Consider the following 22,272-nt stretch of genomic DNA (forward strand, 5'->3'; position numbering starts at 1 on the left):
ATTTTCTGGGTGATTTAAATATCAAGCTGCCCACTCAGGAAAAAAACGTCAAACTGTAACCAGTGCCTGCAACCTGGATCATGTCAGTCAACCTACCAGGGTAGTTAAACAGCACAGGAATTAAATCATCAATCTATTGATCACATCTTTACTAAAGCTGCAGATGTTTGCTTTAAAGCAGTATCCAAATCCATAGGATGTAGTGATCACAATATAATAGCCATATCTAGGAAAACCAAAGTTCCAAATGCTGGGCCTAATATAGTGTATAATGTAGTGATTTTGTAGTGATGCATATGTTGATGATTTAAAGAATATTTGCTGGTCTGTGGTGTGTAATGAGGAGCAACCAGACGCTGCACTTGACACATTTATGAAACTACTTATTCCAGTTACTAATAAGCACAAACCCATTAGGAAAATTACTGTAAACACTGTTAAATCCCCTTGGATTGATGAAGAATTGAAAAATTGTATGGTTGAGAGGGACGAGGCAAAAGGTATGGAAGTTAAGTCTGGCAGCCCAACTGATTGGCAAACGTACTGCAAATTAAGAAATCATGTGACTAAACTACATAAAAATACTACACTATGAAACAAAGAAATTATATAAAGAATGATAGTAAAAATATTTGGGGCACCTTAAATTACATTTTGGGGAAAAAAGCCAACTCGGCTCATTCATTACAAAGCCCACTGATATTGAAAACTACTTTAATGACTTTTTCATTGGCACGATAAGCAAACTTAGGGATGACATGCCAGCAACAAACGCTGACTCTACACATCCAAGTATATCGGACCAAATTATGAAAGACAAGAATTGTACTTTTGAATTCCATAAAGCAAGTGTGGAAGAGGTGAAACAATTATTGTTGTCTATCAACAATGATAATGAATAATGTAATCATGCTCCAAGGGATATTCAATGTTTTTTTAAACACATCTACCAATAGGTGCCCCTCTTTGCAAGGTATTGGAAAACCTCCCTGGTCTTTGTGGTTGAATCTATGTTTGAAATTCACTGCTCAACTGAGGAACTTTACAAGTAATTGTATCTGTTTTGTACAGAGATGAGGTAGTCATTCAAAAATCATTTTAAGACACTATTGCACACAGAGTGAATCCATGCAACTTATTATGTAACTTGTTAAGCACATTTTTAGTCCTGAACTTATTTAGGCTTGAAATAAAAGGTCATTAATACTTATTGACTCAAGACAAGTCAGCTTTTCATTTTTAATTAATTTGAATTGAGATCAAACGTTTCAACTGCGAAAAAAAAATGTATGCCAAAATCCATCCTTCTCTCATTGCCGGCCACTGGGCTTCCTCTCGTCACCATATTTGTTGGTAAGGGAGATTTGTATTTGTTATTTATTTAACTAGGCAAGTCAGTTAAGAACAAATTATTATTTTCAATGATGGCCTAGGAACAGTGGGTTAACTGCCTTGTTCAGGGGCAGAATGACAGATTTTGACCTTGTCAGCTCAGGGATTCAATCTTGCAACCTTTGGGTTACGAGTCCAACGCTCTAACCACGAGGCTACCTGCCGCCGCTCTAAAAGTGCCAACTGGATGCTTCAAGTTTATACACCTGGAGAAACATCTGGCTCATTGTTTGATCTGTGCAACGTCTTAGCAATGGAAGGCGACTTCCTTGCCTTCCCAAAATCCCACTCCACCCATGTGCACGCACGTAGATCAGTGGAGTGAAGCTTGTAGTAGCCTTAATACTGCAAGACAATATGCCAAAGACACTTATTGGCCTAACTTAAAAACTACAGGTTTGGGTCAAATCTAATACAACAGAGTGGAACCTTGTGCGTTCGTACGCCCAATCGAGCAAGATTGGCAGCTACACGGCCCAGGATCTCACACAGTCTGAGGGGTTGTGCAGGGAAGATGGCTTCATTGAACAAATAGAAAGCTGACAGTGCTCTCCAGGCTTGCATAACCATGCCCTTTCACTGTTACATAAAGCTGGAACAATGGCCAGAGATGGAGAGCGCTGATCTGAGGACGCTACTGTTGCAGAAAATGACATTAAATCCCCTCTAATGGCTATGCCGATGTCTGAGAAGACAGCACAACAATGTGTTCTGAACGTTTAGAGCAGTAATGTTGGACAAAAGTTACTATGTTAAGGTCAAACCCTTCCTATCTCACTGCACTGAAACATACAGTACTGTGCTAATAGTCAACACAGCACAATACCATATTGGATCATAGGACACACTGTTTTATTTCAACACCCATTTGTTTCAATTTCAACCTCTACATGGACTTGCAAGGACAAGCAACCTTGTCAACACACTGGATTTTCAACTGTTCGTTTGCTCTAGTCATATATCACATATTCAGCAATTAACATTATTCCTCAAACCTTTCATTTTTTGTTCTCAGCTTTCAATGTACAGTATTGTATAATGGTTTACGGTATGACAGAGTGCAGCCGCCCTGCCTCCCCCAGCCTCCCACACCATTCTTGTAAATTAGGCTGTGTGAGTAGCAGCAACCGGTCTCCTCTCATGTAAGAACAGCCCACATGTGCTCAACAGCACACCAATTGCAGCCCGGTATTTCCTATGCATGTCATGAGGCAGTTTTTACTATTTCACATTTGTCCCCCGGGAAGAAACGCAATAGTCTCATGCATCAACAGTCGGTCTCTATCCTACCTCCTCATTTTCTGCGCCCCCCGCCATCTCTCTCTTGGAAACAAACTGGAGAGAGCTAGAAGGAACACTCGGACTCCATGCTCATCATACCTGAGCTCAAATAAATAATACATGCCCACACGGCAGTGTCTACACGGCCATCCAGATCTGACACTTCTCATAGTATATGTGTGTGTACAGAATATCCTAGTGGTGCCGTATCATAACAATCTCTTCCTCTCTGTCCCTGCAGAGTCTCTGTGTAACTGCAGCAGCGAGGGTGTTCTAGACGTGGATGACTGTGACAAGAAGACAGGCCAGTGTGTCTGCATGTCAGGGTACACGGGGCTGCTGTGTGAGGACTGTGAGGAAGGACACTTCACCAATGGCACCACCAGCTGCATAGCCTGCGGCTGTGACTCCTACGGCGCTGTCAACCACCTATGTGACAGGTAAGAGCACTTGCTTCCTCTGTGCACTAATGGCCCTGGGAATTAAACACTATACATTCAGTAGAGCGTACCACCTACCAAACCAGAATCAATTCAGATTTTTTTTTGGTCCCTATCTACTGCATCTTTGGCGAAAGCACAGGGAGATGTAGTTTTAGAAATCACAATGTATAAAAACTGTTTGAATGACTGATTTAGCAGACACTGTTGTGCATAAAAGATACTGCTCTGAAATATACATGAACTTATCACACAAGATGTTGTAGAGTTAGAGCAGCTTCAAATCTCTAGTGTTTATAATATACTGGAGCCATCTTGTGGAGTCATTATGTTCCTGGTCTTGTTCAGCAGCCTGGCCGACCAGGCCACCATCCCTCCCCCTGGCCTTTGTATCGAGAGACAGTTGGTTCGCCAGACCTCGGTTGGTTCTCATATCCTGAGCTAAACAACACACTGCCTCAGATACAGCCTTACAGTGTCAGAATGAGTGTGACTTGGAGAGAGGCAGCTTGTTTGACTTAGGAACACGCTAAAAATAGCTGTCGTATTTTGGTTTCTGAACAATTGAAAGGAATGTGTCTGGTCAGAAAGCTGAGTGAACATCCTTGTGATGTTTCCAATGCCCAGTGGCTGTGAATCAACTGTCAACATACAGCATGCAGGTAGATAACATAGAGTTTGTTTTATTGTGCCAAATTAAGTTTATGACGAACATTTTGTACATTCATGTAGGAATATACATGGGGCTCAAGCTGTAGGATTCAAATTCAGGGACAAAACCTAATTTACCACAAAAACGGAAAGAGTAGAGTATAGATCCATTGAGGAGCAGGTGAAGGGGCAGCTAGGCCAGGGGTTTATTCTGAGGGCAGGAGCGTATGGGGCTAGCCCTGCCCTCACGCAGTAACACTAGCCCACATAATATGATCCTGCTCAGACAGTCTGAGCCTACCCAGTGCTAACCCAGCTAGCGTAGTGGTGGTCTAACCCAGGCGAGGCCAGCTCTCTCCCAGTGGGTAAGCACTGTGATTTACACAGATTAGCTGGCTCCCAGACCCCCCAGCCTCCCTCATGCTTTAGAGCAGGGCTGCCCAACCCTCTTCCTGGAGATCTACCATCCTGTGCGTTTTCAGTCCAACCCTAATTTAGCATATCTGATTCAGCTAGTTAAGGTCCTGTTGAGCACCTAATTAGTAGAATCAGGTATGTTAAATTAGGGTTGGACTGAAAACCCACAGGATGGTAGATCTCCAGGAGGAGGGTTGGGCAGCCCTGCTTTAGAGGATGTCTCTCATTTACTGATGGACACTCCAGCCTTTCATATTACAGTCATATTCATCTTTTACTTTGCCATTTGGCATTCTATCACATTTGCTATTGGAATTCTGTGTGTCTGTGTGTTTTCACTTAGGTCTATTTAATTGCATGGCCAGGAACAGAGAGCTTGGATTAAACTAATCACCTACTGGTTCCAGATCACAGCATAATACTGATCTGTTCCAGCCTGGAACCTGGGAGAGGACCAGGAAGTCATTGGCTTGCAGACGTCTGGATCAGAGCTGCCTGCCTGGGATTTCAACTTGAGCTCTTTGTTCTTCATATTTCCTCAAGGACGTGAACTGACCGGATCTAGGTTAAGCATGAGCATATACCTGATCTGTATAGTGCCATAGTCTTAAAGTATAGCCATAGTTCTCTTCAGACAAACATGGTAAATCCATTGAAGGTTGATGAGGTATTCGTTGTAGTTGAAGCTCAATATGAGATGTACTGTTTCGGTTTCAGTTGTCGTCGCTTTTTATCTTGCATAGGAAGGATGTGCTCCTCTTGGTAGCAGCTCTACATTGCTATAAGAATATGCTTGGTTCCCAGCCTACTAGACCACGTTGGTAGGAAGTTGCTACTTTTTCCATTCATTCATCTGTAAGAAGCTATGTCTTACTGTGTCCCGCTGTGCTCTTTACTAAACTAGATCCACAGGGGACCAACAACAAACCGGGAAATAGATCCTTGGCCACAGGGCCCATCAGTCAAAACAAAAGCTACCGAACTGTGAGCTTGTCTCAGAGCCTTCCGTTGATAATTTGTTTTCAGGCGTGATGATTAGTGATCATGACTTGACCTGTGCCTATTCGGCTGATAGTTCATGACAATATGCTCATACAGTATGTGTACATATACAGATGGCAGACTGCAGGAGGTGAACCTGGCCAGTCTCGTCTTGAGCCCTTTTCTAAATCACGATCTGCGTTAACAACCTCAACACATGAAGGTGATTTGACGCTAATCCTCAGCCTAACAGGATAGGTTTTGCACCCGTTCGTACTCCTGACGCCCTCCTGTAGTCTGCTTCATCTAGGGCCTCAATACTAAATAATGAGTGCAGCATTGGAAACAGTGCCGACTGCACTTTCTGTCTCTCTGTGTAGGCTGAGGGGCTTGACGAACAGATACCGCTGCACAGAGACAGTCTGATAGAAATGGGACTAATCTCAAGCCTGTGGGAAAAACAAGCTGTTGCTAAGAGACAGTAGCATGACATAGTAGGAGGCTTCATATTACTGTATCTTAGCAACTAAATGAATGATTGTATTCTGATATGATGTGGTACTGCTCTATAAACCACTACCATGATTTAGCTCCACAGTTATGTCAATATACTACCAAAAACAATTATGTTCTAGCTCAAATGACTTCCTTTCGCCATAAATGTTATATCAATAGTTTATTTGGGCCAATCCTTAGGGGCACTGTTTTTAAAGTTGCACATTTATTTTTCACCCTCGTCCTCTATGGAATGGAAACACAGTCTGTAATGAAATATTGATTTGAGGCAGTTATTTCCGCCTAGTCTCACTCTCTAATACAGTAGCCGAAACAAATTTGAATAATACTTTTTTATGTTTGCATATTTCTTGTCAGGAAGGAATTGAGAGATTGCGAGCCATTTTGTATGTTTATGAAAACACGCCTTGGTGTACATGTGTTTTGGCTGCTTTAATTTCTTTATTTTAGGATATTTAGTTGAAAAAGCACTCTCTTTTCAAGGATTCCGGCGCACACCTCTCCCTTTTCATGCGAGTTTGATTGGACATTACTGGGGCAATCAATGGGAACCCGGGGAGATCCCTCTCAATTTCCTCCCTTCCCTTTGATGGGGTCATGTCATCATGAACCAGTTTAGCAGAGCACTGTGGGAGGAGCCGTAGTGCATTGATGTCCTTATCTCACACCTGAAATGAACTGTTACTGTTTTCTCCAGAGCGACATGTTAGCCTCTTGATCAGGTGGTGCATGCAGTTGGCTCCGGAGTGCAGGAAGTAGGTTGGTGCATTGGAATCCAAACGTCACAGGACTCTCCTGGTATATTACATTTACATTACATTTAAGTCATTTAGCAGACGCTCTTATCCAGAGCGACTTACAAATTGGTGCATTCACCTTATGACATCCAGTGGAACAGTCACTTTACAATAGTGCATCTAAAACTTAAGGGGGGTGAGAGGTATTACTTATCCTATCCTAGGTATTCCTTAAAGAGGTGGGGTTTCAGGTGTCTCCGGAAGGTGGTGATTGACTCCGCTGTCCTGGCGTCGTGAGGGAGTTTGTTCCACCATTGGGGGGCCAGGGCAGCGAACAGTTTTGACTGGGCTGAGCGGGAGCTGTACTTCCTCAGTGGTAGGGAGGCGAGCAGGCCAGAGGTGGATGAACGCAGTGCCCTTATTTGGGTGTAGGGCCTGATCAGAGCCTGGAGGTACTGAGGTGCCGTTCCCCTCACAGCTCCGTAGGCAAGCACCATGGTCTTGTAGCGGATGCGAGCTTCAACTGGAAGCCAGTGGAGAGAACAGAGGAGCGGGGTGACGTGAGAGAACTTGGGAAGGTTGAACACCAGACGGGCTGCGGCGTTCTGGATGAGTTGAAGGGGTTTAATGGCACAGGCAGGGAGCCCAGCCAACAGCGAGTTGCAGTAATCCAGACGGGAGATGACAAGTGCCTGGATTAGGACCTGCGCCGCTTCCTGTGTGAGGCAGGGTCGTACTCTGCGGATGTTGTAGAGCATGAACCTACAGGAACGGGCCACCGCCTTGATGTTGGTTGAGAACGACAGGGTGTTGTCCAGGATCACGCCAAGGTTCTTGGCGCTCTGGGAGGAGGACACAATGGAGTTGTCAACCGTGATGGCGAGATCATGGAACGGGCAGTCCTTCCCCGGGAGGAAGAGCAGCTCCGTCTTGCCGAGGTTCAGCTTGAGGTGGTGATCCGTCATCCACACTGATATGTCTGCCAGACATGCAGAGATGCGATTCGCCACCTGGTCATCAGAAGGGGGAAAGGAGAAGATTAATTGTGTGTCGTCTGCATAGCAATGATAAGAGAGACCATGTGAGGTTATGACAGAGCCAAGTGACTTGGTGTATAGCGAGAATAGGAGAGGGCCAAGAACAGAGCCCTGGGGGACACCAGTGGTGAGAGCGCGTGGTGAGGAGACAGATTCTCGCCACGCCACCTGGTAGGAGCGACCTGTCAGGTAGGACGCAATCCAAGCGTGGGCCGCGCCGGAGATGCCCAACTCGGAGAGGGTGGAGAGGAGGATCTGATGGTTCACAGTATCGAAGGCAGCCGATAGATCTAGAAGGATGAGAGCAGAGGAGAGAGAGTTAGCTTTAGCAGTGCGGAGCGCCTCCGTGATACAGAGGAGAGCAGTCTCAGTTGAATGACTAGTCTTGAAACCTGACTGATTTGGATCAAGAAGGTCATTCAGAGAGAGATAGCGGGAGAGCTGGCCAAGGACGGCACGTTCAAGAGTTTTGGAGAGAAAAGAAAGAAGGGATACTGGTCTGTAATTGTTGACATCGGAGGGATCGAGTGTAGGTTTTTTCAGAAGGGGTGCAACTCTCGCTCTCTTGAAGACGGAAGGGACGTAGCCAGCGGTCAGGGATGAGTTGATGAGCAAGGTGAGGTAAGGGAGAAGGTCTCCGGAAATGGTCTGGAGAAGAGAGGAGGGGATAGGGTCAAGCGGGCAGGTTGTTGGGCGGCCGGCCGTCACAAGACGCGAGATTTCATCTGGAGAGAGAGGGGAGAAAGAGGTCAGAGCACAGGGTAGGGCAGTGTGAGCAGAACCAGCGGTGTCGTTTGACTTAGCAAACTCTATATGTTACACCAGCACAGTTACACCAGCACAGCTGGGTGCCTTCTCTGACGGGGAGGAAGAACGAAGAGGATAGTGCTGTGTAGTAAGAGCCCTAGTGACAGGCCACTGCAGGCGACCAACCCAACACTCACATTAGCAGGTGGCAGCATCCCATGCTGTATTAGAGGCAAGGACTCAATGGGGAGGCTTTGTTGCTCTAATGGCTGGAGTGCAGTGCAGTGGCCATGTCTGCCAGCACATTGTGCCAGGCTTTACTCTGAGCTGAGTTACATAACTGGTCCAATGTATGATCCTGAGCCAGGGGTGCTCTGGAATGGATCACAACTCTTGGCCCTTGATGTTGTTAAACATTCTCTCTCTGAAGATCTGACAGTGTGCCCTGACTCTAAAACATGCTTAGTGTAGAACAGTGTGTGTCTTTCTTGACTGGCGACCATTCTCCCTCCGCATTGTGTGTATGAGAACACAGACTGCATTTCTGACTTCTGTTGTTTCCCTGTGGTTAAAGAGGATGCAGTCAGCACAGATATGTGCTCAGTCTATTGTGATTCCCCAGTCATGCGCAAGCAACTTATGGCCGGCATCGCCATGGCAGCAGCAGAACAGCCGAACTGCCTGGTTGCCATGTAATACTGACCTAGTTAATATGCGTCTGTAACACGGAACAGAGTGGCTGGGCTACGCAGCCTGAAGCCCAATGAAAACACACCAAAACAACCCCCTCCTCCACCTAGTGACACTACGTGGGTGGTAGTTTGAACGTTTCATTGTGGCTCAATAGATACCACCACAGATGGGGGCTTCTAGGGTGTCATCACAGGTTGGTTTTGGGTGGTGATAACAGTCGGGGAATTGGGCCACCAGGGATGAGATCAGTGCTGTCGTACAATACTGTTTACGTCTCGCTGAAAACACATTAAACTATGAGATTGTCTCACCATCTGCTCCCTTTGGCCAGAAAAGAAAAGCTTCTTACATCAGAGAGACTGAATCACTGACAGTGACACTGGGAACCTGCCTCCAAATTTCTTGTCTGTTTTTTTTTACCAAATAAGCTACCATTCTGGCAACTTTCCCAAAATCCACAGGTTTTCCAGAAATCATGGTTGGAGAATTCCGGATTTCCTGCTTATTCCCTCCTGATTCCGGGAGTCTTTCAAATGTGATTTCTGAAAAACCTGACAAAGTGACAGGACCTTTGCAACCATGGGAACAGAAAAGAGCTCTTACTTCTCTACTGTGTCACATTCCTATGGCTCCCTCTCCAAGTCTACTGCTACTGTAGCTTTCTCCTCTCCGCCTCCAATCCCATGGAGTCATATGATTGTTTATTTTAGGCTTTTTTTTTTTTTTTTTTTGAATGTGTGTCTCTGTCTGTTCCTTCCGAGCTGCTTAAAGCCTTGTTCTTCCCATCAGGTTACACACAGTCCACTAAGCATTACCATCAACATAACATTTGCATCAATAGCAGTGTTTTAATTAGGCTTCATTTGAATAAGGCCCACGCACTCATGGGAAGGCATTAAGGCAACTGCTCTGTCACTTCTTGGGCTTGGTTGTTATTGGCTTGTTGTAGTCCACAGATCTATTCGGTTGATCTTTTGGGTGAAAGGGAGTGATCAGGCGTGACTCATCGCGCTGTGTTTTTCCTTTGAGACTCGGGGATCAGCACACAGGACGATTTGGAATCAGAGCGCGCGTGTGTAGCCTATAGTGTAGCCCCCCACCCCAGTGTCTCATGTGCTGTATAATTCAATATATGCTTCAGCTTGAATGTTTCGCAGGTTGGCCACACAGCAGTATGTGGAATGTGCAGGTGAAATGCAATGGAGTATGTTGGCGTTAGGACAGAACACATTAGCGAATGAAATAAGTGATGTTCAAAGCTCGACGGTGTGCTAAAGAGCTCAAGTTGAATTGGATTTATGTGGGCTCTAGCAAGACTGGATAATCAAATAGAAAGCACCCTCTAGTTCCAGCTGTCAGCAATCATACGCATCATCATCAGCAGCAGCAGCACACTAACCCATTGTTTAGTTTTAGCCCGCCATTTTATTACCTCAGAGATTTACATAGACAATAAACAGTTGACAAACTGTGTTGATTCTTCCCTTTCATTTTGTAATCATTGATTACTTTCATCTCCTTCCAAAAGGCATTGTACTGTAATCAAAACTACAGTGAATTCTCTGTAAAAATTGTACTTTAAATCAAAACCGCAGGGAATTCCCTGTAATGAATGACTTGCCTGTTTTTTTATTATTTTTAATTATAGGCCAACCCTGCAGATCCTCACAGTACCATTCAGGGTTAGTTATGAGCTGCATGTCAGTCCACGATGACCAGAGACAACTGGGTGTAAATGAGTTATTGCTCGAGACAGATCTTTCTTACACCCCTTCTCTTCAGGCATAGCTGCTCTTTCTACCCAGCAAGAGAGAGGGCTACGCAGGAGGGGGTTTGTCCTTTTGTGTCTTGCTGAGAGCTCTTGAGAGGTGCTGAATGCTTGAAGAGGATCCCACAGGTACCCTGACCCATTCCCTCCTCAAGGTCACTGTCTAATAGAGTATATGAGGTGAAAGCCTGGCAGAAAGAGGCCCTGTGAGGCTGAGCATTATCACGGCTGGCCTGTAGGCTGTGGGATCCAGGCAGGCTCCCAGTCTCCAGCCTTGGACCAGATGTTCCTAGAGTGCTCCAGTCTGGTCCAGACTCTACCATGCTGCCCTGCCCCCAGAACATGCCAACCATGTTAGTGGAATTAAGTAGACAGCTTTGAACTGTGGAGGATGGGGGGCTGGCCTAACCTATGCCATTGAACCCATCTGGAGTAGCTGTGCTCTGTTCATCACGGAGGGGAGGATCTGCTTTTCATTTTCTTTTAAAGCAAAACTACAAGTTACACATTACAACCACAACAATCTCTTAATTGAATCAAAACGCCCAAGGCGTGTTATGGATAGCAGATGGATTGATGGGAGAAACCACTCAGGGGGAAACTACAGGATGTTGTGTGTGAAACCGTTAGAATAATCTGGACACAGAATGTCATGGCTAATGCAATCCTAACCAAATAGTGCAGTTTCCCTGTCAGACTGTAGAGAGCTCTCAAACCCACCATTACAGCAGTACAGTTAGGTTGTTACACAACATAAAGGCTGGACAATCAAATAGAGAAGGATCAAAGTATGTGATGTGACCGTATCTGGATGCTGACTGTGCTCTCCTGTTCTTTCAGCTCAGGAATGTGTGTGTGTAAGACGGGAGTGTACGGGCCCAAGTGTGACGAGTGCCACCCAGGCTTCTTCCGTTTCAGCAGCACTGGGTGCCAACCCTGTCAGTGCAACAGCCTTACTAACTACTGCCACCCGCAATCGGGTGAGTAATCCACTACACCACACCTTCTATCTACAAACCACAACAATCACCCTTTGAAATCAGATCAAAAAGTTTATTTGTCACGTGCGCTGAATACAACCGGTGTAGACCTTACAGTGAAATTCTTACTTACAGGCTCTCAATAGTGCAAAAAAGGTATTAGGTGAACAATAGGTAAGTAAAGAAATAAAAACAACTGTAAAAAGGCTATATACAGTAGCGAGGCTATAAAAGTAGCAAGGCTACATACAGACACCGGTTAGTCAGGCTGACTGAGGTAGTATGTAGATATGGTTAAAGTGACTATGCATATATGACAAACAGAGAGTAGCAGTAGTGTAAAAGAGGGGTTGGTGGGTGGTGTGTGGGGACACAATACAGATAGCCCGCTTAGCCAATGTGCAGGAGCACTGGTTTATCGGCCCAATTGAGGTAGTATGTACATGAATGTATAGTTAAAGTCACTATGCATATATGATAAACAGAGAGGAGCAGCAGCGTAAAAAGAGGGGTTTGGGAGGAGGCACACAATGCAAATAGTCTGGGTAGCCATTTGATTACCTGTTACACACTAATCCCGTGTGTGTCCGTGTCCCATCCTGTGTATCGTTGTGTGAGTGGACAGCTATTGAGAGGCTTGGAGAGGGTCAAGGTGGATGGGATTGTTGAACCCCTGTGTCTGCCATTGTGATGCAGAAGAATGATAAATGCTGTGGATGTACTTCCTTAGCTCAGGTCTGATGTCATGGACAATGCCAGGGAGTGTTACATAAGAAACATGAGGGTATGCAAAACACATTAGACTGTCTCTTCCAGATTAACATGACAGTGACCTGTTCCATTTCAATCTGAATACTGGAAAATCAAGCTGATTTGTTCTGACTTCTATAGGGTCATTGATTTTTAGATAAGAGTGATAGTTAGCTGTCCGATATCGAGAGGTGTCCTCTATCGAGAAGGACAGAAAACAACAATAGTGTTTACTGTATTCCTCCATTTAGAGAACATCTGCAATTCCCCACTATACAGAATCATTTCATATCCCATATAGAAGTATTGGTTCCTTTTCCACAAAAACCTCAACTCCATTACTATGTAACAACCAACTAAACTGTCTGGGGCTCAAATCAGCAGGATAGTAGTATTTTCTGGATTAATGGTTTCTATACTGTACAAACAAAACCACCAGCGTTCAGGTGTGGTCAATAAATACCATATGTCATTGTCCCAACATTGGAGAAACAGACCCGTTTTCAAAACATGTAAGCATAGGAAATGGGCGTTAACTTTGAACCTTAACTTCCCTCCTTTTCCACAGGCATCTGTCTGAACTGCCAGGCCAACACTCAAGGACCCAACAGTGAGGAATGCAAGCCTAGATTCTACTGCAGCTCTGGTGCTGCCACCACCGATGCCTGTGTCCCCTGCCCCTGTTCCAACACCACCTCCACTGGCACCTGTCACATTGGTGAGTAGCCACTATCCCCTGCCTCAGTAGTGCCCTTCTTAGGTCACCATATTAGTGCCCTTGCCAGTCAATTCGTCAAGGTGTGGACTCTACAAGGTGTCGAAAGCATTCCAAAGGGATGCTGGTCCGTTGACTCAGGTTGGCTGGATGTTCTTTCTTGATACAAAATGGGAAACTGTTGAGCGTGAAAAACCCAGCAGCGTCGCAGTTCTGAACACACTCAAGCCGGAGCGCCTGGCACATACTACCATACCCCGTTAAAAAGGCACTTAGGCCCATTCATCCTCTGAATGGCACACACACAATTCATGTCTCCTGGCTTAAAAAATCCTTCTTTAACCTGTCTCCTTCCCTTCATCTACACTGATTTGAGGTGGATTTAACAGGGATCATAGATTTCACCTGGATTCACCTGATCAGTAAAATGTCATGGTAAAGAGCAGGTGTTTCTACTGTTTTGTACACCCAGTGTAGAGTCCCTATTAGTCTAATACCACCTCTGTAGGCCTAATAATAAAGATTTTCTGTTCAGCTTTCAAAATCTATGACTTTTTAATGTGGTATTAACATAACCAAGAGGCGAAAGAAACGCACACCAATTTAGGCGAGGTGCTGGCTAGCGGAGTAGAACACTTCAAAAAGGAACGGAGCGCTGCACACTCTAGGAGCTCAGATGCAATTTAATAACCAACGTTTCCACAGACAAGCTGTCTTCATCAGGGTATATTAACATAATCAGTCATGATGTTTTCATCGGATTGTCAATCACCTCAAAATGCTCCTGTAAGCCTGGCTACCTGCGCACGTTCGTCCGCTCTAAAATAATCCCCGCATCCGTAGGCTTCATTGCACTGTGCACACGCCATTTGGGGAATGGAAAAAGACATCTGTAACAAAACACCCAAAACATTTGCTCATTTTCATTCATTAGGCCTACACTTGTAACCTGAATCGACGCGTCCACTGTATTGATGTGACTCAGCCACTCATCTCTGCCTTCACAAAATGTCGATCCATAGCGCGTTTTGGAGAGCATTCCACACATTTTCAAGTCCATTCGTTAATTTTTAATGGGGGTGACATGTGGTAACGATAACTTTTAGGCTATTACACTATTATTTATCATGGCATCTTTGTTTTAATTATTGTGACAGGTTAATGTTCAACCAGTACAGCGTACCCCCACTATTCTTAACTCTCCAACAGCGAAGCACCATCGACAGTCACTGCCAGGGATGAAGGCTTTGTCCCCATTACTATAACCCTATTCGCAAGCATACTGCTTGTCTTTCACAGATAATTGCAATTTACTTGTGATGGTTTGCCAAAGCGTCAATATCTGGACCCTCTGGTTGACAATGTTTAATCCCAAATTTCTTGTCCCTGCTGGTGTTGGTCTGTTAGGGCCTAACAGTTAGGCTTCTTGACAGTGGATGGGTCTCCTCATATCAGCAAAATCCCAAATGTCTCAGGTAGACACGTTCGCTATTAAGCATGTTTTAACCAAGCAAGCCAGTATAGGTCTGTATCCCTACTAAACTGATACCTCAGCAGATGAGGCCTGAGCCTTGGAGCCACAGACATACGTAGAGTGTCTGTCTCTGTCTGTCTGTCTGTCTGTCTGTCTGTCTGTCTGTCTGTCTGTCTGTCTGTCTGTCTGTCTGTCTGTCTGTCTGTCTGTCTGTCTGTCTGTCTGTCTGTCTGTCTGTCTGTCTGTCTGTCTGTCTGTCTGTCTGTCTGTCTGTCTGTCTGTCTGTCTGTCTGTCCGGTCGGAGCCATGTGACTGCTTACGGCCTCCCATTGGGTCCCAGCAGCCTGGCAACAGCCATGTGGAGACAGGGAGTGGAAGGTGGACACGCCAGTTTGAGCTGAACATAGATCGCACTGAACATCCTGGGCACAGCTGGGCCACTTCACAGCAAGCTAGTCAGGCAGTAGAACAGAGGGGGTGGGTGGCACCACAACACAGCACCTTGAATTAGGGGCGGCAGGTAGCCTGGTTAGAGCGTTGGGCCAATAACTGAAAGGTTGCTAGATCGAATCCCTGAGCTGACAAGGTAAAACTCTGTCGTTCTGCCCCTGAACAAGGCAGTTAACCTGCTGTTCCTAGGCCGTCATTGTAAATAAGAATTTGTTCTTAACTGACTTGCCTAGTTAAATAAAAAATTAACCAGGCAGCAGTAGGGTGATCATGTTGTGTGTGAGGAATCAACAAAAGCCTCAGAGGTTGCCCTGGAAACAGTGACTAATCCACAATGCAGTACCGTGAGAGCGAGATTAAATGATCTGTGTGTAGCTTCTCTTTTCTCAAAGGTACATAAGGGCTTGACTCATTCATCCAAAGGCTAATAAAACATGGACTTGTGTGTGTGTGTGTGTGTGTGTGTGTGTGTGTGTGTGTGTGTGTGTGTGTGTGTGTGTGTGTGTGTGTGTGTGTGTGTGTGTGTGTGTGTGTGTGTGTGTGTGTGTGTGTGTGTGTGTGTGTGTGTGTGTGTGTGTGTGTGTGTGTGTGTGTGTGTGTGTGTGTGCGTGCGTGCGTGAAAAGGAAGTGGCTGAGCTGGCAGTAGTGAGGGAGGATGGTACTGGGTAAATATCCAGGTCAGGTCGTTGAATCAGTATCTGTATGTGAAGGTCCTTTGCCTCTCCTGGTGATCTAACACGTTTCCCTCTGACAATAGCGATTCCACTGACAACGACCCAGGGTTAAACCCGACCAATCAGACTGCCTGTAGATAAGAGGTGTTATCACTCCTAGACTTTATTGGTCTTGCTCTCATCTAGGATTTGAATTGTCGCTTTGGAAAGTGTGTCTGTTGTGGACACATATGGGTCCATAAATCGGAAAGGGTTAGATATGGATGATATTAAGCTAACTTAAGCCAGCACACATTTAGGGTACCAATAAGTATGTGGCTATTTTCTATATTACCTTGCTTAGGAGGGGATCCACACTTACACTAATGACATGTAGAAAGCCTGATTATTATACTCAATAATATTTGGTGTCAGACCTCCTGGTACTTAATGGATGTGCTTACAGCAGAAGGGGATATATAACAGTTAATGAAGCCATTAGGAGAGAATGAAGGGCACTGTCTAGTAGCATCATATTACTAAGGACCAGAGGCTGGAGGAGAACGCTGACCCTGGAAGAGACAGACATCTCATGATAATGAGAAGTGATGAGGATGCTCTAACACAAGGGATCAGTCTTTAGATACGATTAAAGTGAATTTGATTCCGGGCTGTAAAGACCTGTGTTTGTGGAACAGTGTTTGTTCCACACTTAAGCCATATCTTTCTCTGATTACATCGGTGGTTGTGTGTGGCTCAGAGCATGGTTACTTGCTACGACAAGTGTTATGGGTTCAATTCCCACACAAAAACTCTTTGGGTACACATTTCTGCTAAATGGCTTATTATTACCTTTGAATCTTTTCTCTGAAACTGTTGGGGTAGCTTTAAAATGTATCTGGGCAACAAAAACAGTTGTATTATTAGCTAGGGAACTCTTATATAGTCGCCAAGACTAGAGACACTGCCATAGGGCTTACGTTTTGCGTTGTGCAGTATTACAAACCAATCTGTGTTTGGCATTCTGGTGCCACCTAGTGTTGGTACATCAGCCAAGTCTCTTATACCAAACGCGGTCACGACACGCAGGTTAAAATATCAAAACGAACTCTGAACCAATTACATTAATTTGGGGACAGGTCGAAAAGCATTAAACATGTATGGTAATTTAGCTAGCTAGCTTGCACATGCTAGCTAATTTGTCCTATTTAGCTAGCTTGCTGTTGTTAGCTAATTTGTCCTGGGATATAAACATTGAATTGTTATTTTACCTGAAATGCACAAGGTCCTCTACTCTGACAATGAATCCACACATAAAACGGTCAACCAAATTGTTTCTATTCATCTCTCCTCCTTCCAGGCTTTTTCATCTTTGAATTTATATGGTGATTGGCATCTAAACGTTCATAGTATTACCATGACGACCGGCAAAACAGTTCGTCTTTCAATCACCCACGTGGGTATAACCAATGAGGAGATGGCACGTGGGTACCTGCTTCTACAAACCAATGAGAAGATGGGAGAGGCAGGACTTGCAGCGCGATCTGCGTCAGAAATAGGAATGACTTCTGTTTTATGCTCCGAACACATTGACTGTGTCATTGCATTTCGATACACCAGAAGTACATTCATTTCTAATGGAATGCTGCATTTGCCTTGCAGCAATGCGTTACAGAGGCAGTTGCAGTGTGTTCTGTGTGGTGCATACATTCGATTTATCGAATTTGGAGTTTTGGAGCGAAATGCAATAATACATAGTCGAGATAGCAGAGTAGGCTCTTTCAACAATGAGACCAACGTTGAGGAAGGTGGTCTTGATTGCGCTGTTGGGCCGGGACCAGCCCCGCCGAAAGCGCAGGTCTGTGTGGGTCCAGAGATGGTTAAAGTCCCGAAAGCAGGCAGGGGAGTTCCACCGTCTAATTCAAGAGCTTCGACTGTTTGGAGAGGAATTCCGAAGTTACTTTCGTCTGGATCGAAGCCAGTTCGATCACCTGCTCCAGATGGTTGGAGCCAGGATCACCCGGATGAATAACAACTACCGAGACTCCATCAGCCCAGTTGAACGCCAGGTGATTTGTCTCTGGTAAGCTACATTCTAGTACATTTTTAAAGCCTTTGATACCATAATTGATTTTTATTTGATACATTGTTTTTATGTGCAACCTAGCTAGCTAAAGGGCTCTCTAGTTAACAGTCCCTATTTGACATCAGATGTACTTTTACAGAATGTTAATTGAGACTATAACTTTTCCCAAAGTTGGTTTATAATCATTTTTTAATTATGTTACCAAATGAAAAGAAATGTGCCTTCTGCCCTGATGAAGGTAGGCTAGTCTTCTCCAGGACCCATTGTTGTTTAAGACAGTTACAGTCATTCATTACATTCTGATTGGACTCACATACACTCTTAGAGAAAAAGGTTCCAAAAGTCTCCTTCTGCTTTCCCCATAGCATAACCATTTTTGGTTCCAGGTATAATATTTAATACATGGAACCCAATAGGGTTCTACTTGGAACCAAAAGCGGTATTACCTGGAACCTAAAAGGGATCTCCTATGGGGACAGCCAGAGAACCCTTTTAAGTAGATAGTACCATTCTTTCTAAGAGTAGAGTTGGCCTGGACTACAGTTTATTGATATAGTCATAGACTGAATTGTACTGTTTCAAGGCATTGTTAATGATGGTTGATGAGTAGTACAATCTAATTAGTAAAGCATAATAAACAGTAATGAGGTAGCTATATGAGTAGATATAATATGTGGGTGGAATTCAAGTTATACACAATATTGATCATTATTTTGAATTATATTTTAGATTCTTGGCGACAGGGGACTCCTACAGGACCATAGGATTCATCTTCCAAGTTGGACGGTCCACGTCCTCTGTGGCACAAGCCATTTGGGACTGTCTGGTTGGTGAATACATGCCTGTCCCCAAGGAGGAAGACTGGAGGGCCATTGCTGCCGAGTTCCTGGAGAGGAATTTCCACAACTGTCTTGGCTCCATTGAAGGGAAACATGTAGTAATCCAGGCTCCACCGTGCTCAGGATCGCAATTCTACAACTACCAGGGTACATATTCAGTTGTACTCTTGGCTGTAGTAGATGCCATCTACTGTTTCCGTGTTGTCGATGTTGGTTCTTACGGCAAGGGAAGTGATGGCGTGACCCTCCGAGACTCTGCCTTTGGCCAGGCACTTCAGGATGGCACCCTGGATATTCCACCACCTGCATCACTCCCTGGGGCTGAAGACCTGGGACCTGTTCCCCATGTCTTCGTCGGCGATGAGGCCTTCCCTTTAAGTCTCATGAGGCCCTACGCTGAACGCCTGCTGCCATTGCAAAAGCCTGTAAGGATCTTTAACAAACCACTGTCCAGGGCAAGGTTAGTTGTTGAATGCACCTTTGGGATTCTGGAAGCCCGATGGAGAATGTATCAGAGAGTACTTGGTCTCAGCCCCTCAAATGTCGATGCCTGCGTGAAGGCCACATGTCTTCTCCACAACTACCTGTGGAGTTCATTCCAGGAGCCGCTCCGGATGGAGATGGGCACGCCAAATGGTCACCTTCCTGATGTCACCAGGGCAGGTGCCAACAACGCCCCCTGACAGGCACTCCAGGTGAGGGAGAAGCTGACCACCTACTTCTCATCGCCGGCAGGTGATGTCCCATGGCAGTATGCCGTGGAGTGAAACGGCTCTTTTAAGAGCCCCGTAAAATAAAGGTTATTTTAAGAACCATCCATAAAATATAATTTTTCCCACAGATTACTTTATGTATCATTGTCTCTCTTCATTTGGAAGTTATATTTAAGTGAAATTTGGGAGTAATGACCACACCTTAACCCCTTCCCTCTCCCATTAACGTCAGTAAAGAGAGAGAGGCCAGGGCACTGGAGATCTGAGGTATGAAGAGGTATGAAGAGTGTGTGTGTGTGTGTCACTGAGAAAAAGGGAATAATATGTAGCCATAACAGCTAAACAAACAAATGGCCCCTGGACGTCACGGACCATTCGATGGAACATAACTTCACAAAAAGTTTCAACACCCTGGTTTTCAAGTGGTTTTAAATGAAAGAAATATATTGACCTTTAGTCTCGTAAGAGACCAAGAGCATCTGTGAAAATTCCGTATGAGTTTCAATTTAGAAATCTATGTAACACTAATAATGAATACTATCCTAATACTTTATAAACAAATGACTTTACGAATTAAGTGAATTTAAACAGAACTGACGTGTGTGAAAAGAAAGGTACAATGAGGGAGGTCAAAACAACAACCAGACAACTCCTCTTCCTGTCCTTCCTGTGAGCTGGTCGGCCCCGGCAACTCCTCTCCTCTTCCTGTCCTTCCTGTGAGCTGGTCGGCCCCGGCAACTCCTCTCCTCTTCCTGTCCTTCCTGTGAGCTGGTCGGCCCCGGCAACTCCTCTCCTCTTCCTGTCCTTCCTGTGAGCTGGTCGGCCCCGGCAACTCCTCTCCTCTTCCTGTCCTTCCTGTGAGCTGGTTGGCCCCGGCAACTCCTCTCCTCTTCTTGTCCTTCCTGTGAGCTGGTTGGCCCCGGCAACTCCTCTCCTCTTCCTGTCCTTCCTGTGAGCTGGTTGGCTCCGGCAACTCCTCTCCTCTTCCTGTCCTTCCTGTGAGCTGGTCGGCCCCGGCAACTCCTCTCCTCTTCCTGTCCTTCCTGTGAGCTGGTTGGCTAAATTGACTCCATTTCTGAAAGGGAAGAGAAAAACAACACATAGAAGCTTAACATAATATGACACCATAAAAGGTGAGATTTATGTTAATTAAATACTGCTTGTATAGTGTAGTTAGTGGCATAAATATAGGAACAGTGTGGTAAAGTTGGTAATACCTGCTGTTTACTCATGGAATTTGTATTTCAGATCTAAAGATGAATATGACAGGCAGATATTTCGACAGCAAACTGTTTTAGGATATTTTCTAACCCAGAAACAACAGCTATACATTTGCCTCATATTAATACTTTGATCTGAAATGCCAATTAACCTACATGTATATACTGTAAAAATGACCTACTTTACTTCACTGTCGCATCACTACCTGTGATGTGGAGAGAAAAAAACGTACAATTGACCTCGGCTTCGAAAAGCAGCTGATACATTGGAACCTTGACTGCTGCTTTTCTTTGCTGAGGCAGCCTCTTCAGTGTTGGCACAAGGCTCATGGCAAAGAGGGTCTCTTCATCCTCCTTCCTGTGAGCATCAGGTTGGGCTGCATCCCTCTCGATGGCTTGTAGGAGCCTCTGCTGAAATGAGTTGAGTGGACCTGGGGGCTGGTACCTCCGATGAAGCCTGGTGTGACGTTGTTCCTCTTCGTTTCTCTCTCTGTTTCTCTCCACGGCCACATCCTGTTCAACGAGGTCCTCAGTGGTCACTTCCGTGAGGTTCAGAATAATCTCAGGTGGTCCTAGATCCAGAGGTGCTTCCTCCATTTCATCATCTTCCATGATCACCGGTAGTGGTCATACTCGTGGATGATGTTGTAGAGGGTCTCACTCCTCCGGTGGAGGTGATGGTCGCATTTGTAGGTGACGTTGAGGGTCTTGATGCACCGGTGGCAACAACACTTGTGGATGACATAGTAGAGTGTCTGGCTGTAAAATTGCCACTCGTTGCCCGAGGTACAATAAATGGAACCAGAAAAGAAAGAATGTGGCAGAAGTGCCAAGGCTGCTGGCCTGAAGCTGCTGACCCAGACCTCTTCTTCTCTTTCTCTGCCCTTCTCTCTCTCTGATACCTGTCCCTGAGTCCTCTCCACTTCCTCCTACAGTCTTCTTCTACATAGACATGAACATGATAAGCCAAACCATTACCTACCATAACTATAGTTATTAGATGGCTATCATGGGCATGTCACCTACTGTACACATAGACACACACACACACACACGCTTATCTGAACCAATTATCAGGGGTACAGTAGTATCTACCATTTCTATTGCTATTTATCTAGCATACACACTCACACTCTTTCAAACATGATTATTTGGTAAAGTTATCAGGGGTAGTAAACTAGCATAATTTATTTGACTATTTCTTTCACACACACACACACACACACACACACACACACACACACACACACACACACACACACACACACACACACACACACCTCATGTTAGCTAACACTAACTAGCCACATCTAGCACAAGCTCACTACTAAACTGACCTGGCAATCCTACTATCATGGACACTTGTCTCAAAGCAGCACTTTTTGTGTTTATGTCACTGTAGCTGTCAGCAGTTGTGTCAAAAAGACACCGTTTTGAGGATACTGCGAAAATGATTATCTCCTACATGTGTCCAACCGCATGCGACATTTCCCTAGCTGCACAAAATGTTATGCAGCAGTGACGCAAAAACACAGTCGGTGTGTTCGAAGCGTTAGCCCTTAGCAACGCAGACGCTCGTGGGCACTCGCGAGCAGTGTGGGTGCAATAATTTAATAACATGGATTTCAATATGTATTTTACAACGCTCGAGCACGCGACGTGTCAGGTTTGGGCAGCATGTTAGGTTGGAGTCATTAACACATATTTTTCAACCACTCGACAAATGTCTTGT

General features: G+C 45.0%; 1 protein-coding gene across 3 annotated transcripts in view; it reads left to right on the plus strand.

Moving 5' to 3' along the window:
- The window catches only part of LOC124036161 (multiple epidermal growth factor-like domains protein 9), a 39,778-nt gene that overhangs the window by 13,473 nt on the left and 4,033 nt on the right, over window positions 1–22,272 (plus strand). For all 3 annotated transcript variants that reach the window (XM_046350365.1, XM_046350363.1, XM_046350364.1), the window contains exons 2-4: window positions 2,915–3,113; window positions 11,501–11,640; window positions 12,959–13,108. In XM_046350365.1, the coding sequence (XP_046206321.1) occupies window positions 2,992–3,113; window positions 11,501–11,640; window positions 12,959–13,108 (412 nt within the window). In that variant the 5' untranslated portion in view covers window positions 2,915–2,991. The remainder of the gene's footprint in view (window positions 1–2,914; window positions 3,114–11,500; window positions 11,641–12,958; window positions 13,109–22,272) is intronic.

This window comes from Oncorhynchus gorbuscha, linkage group LG05, assembly GCF_021184085.1.
Source record: "Oncorhynchus gorbuscha isolate QuinsamMale2020 ecotype Even-year linkage group LG05, OgorEven_v1.0, whole genome shotgun sequence".
NCBI lineage: Eukaryota > Metazoa > Chordata > Actinopteri > Salmoniformes > Salmonidae > Oncorhynchus > Oncorhynchus gorbuscha.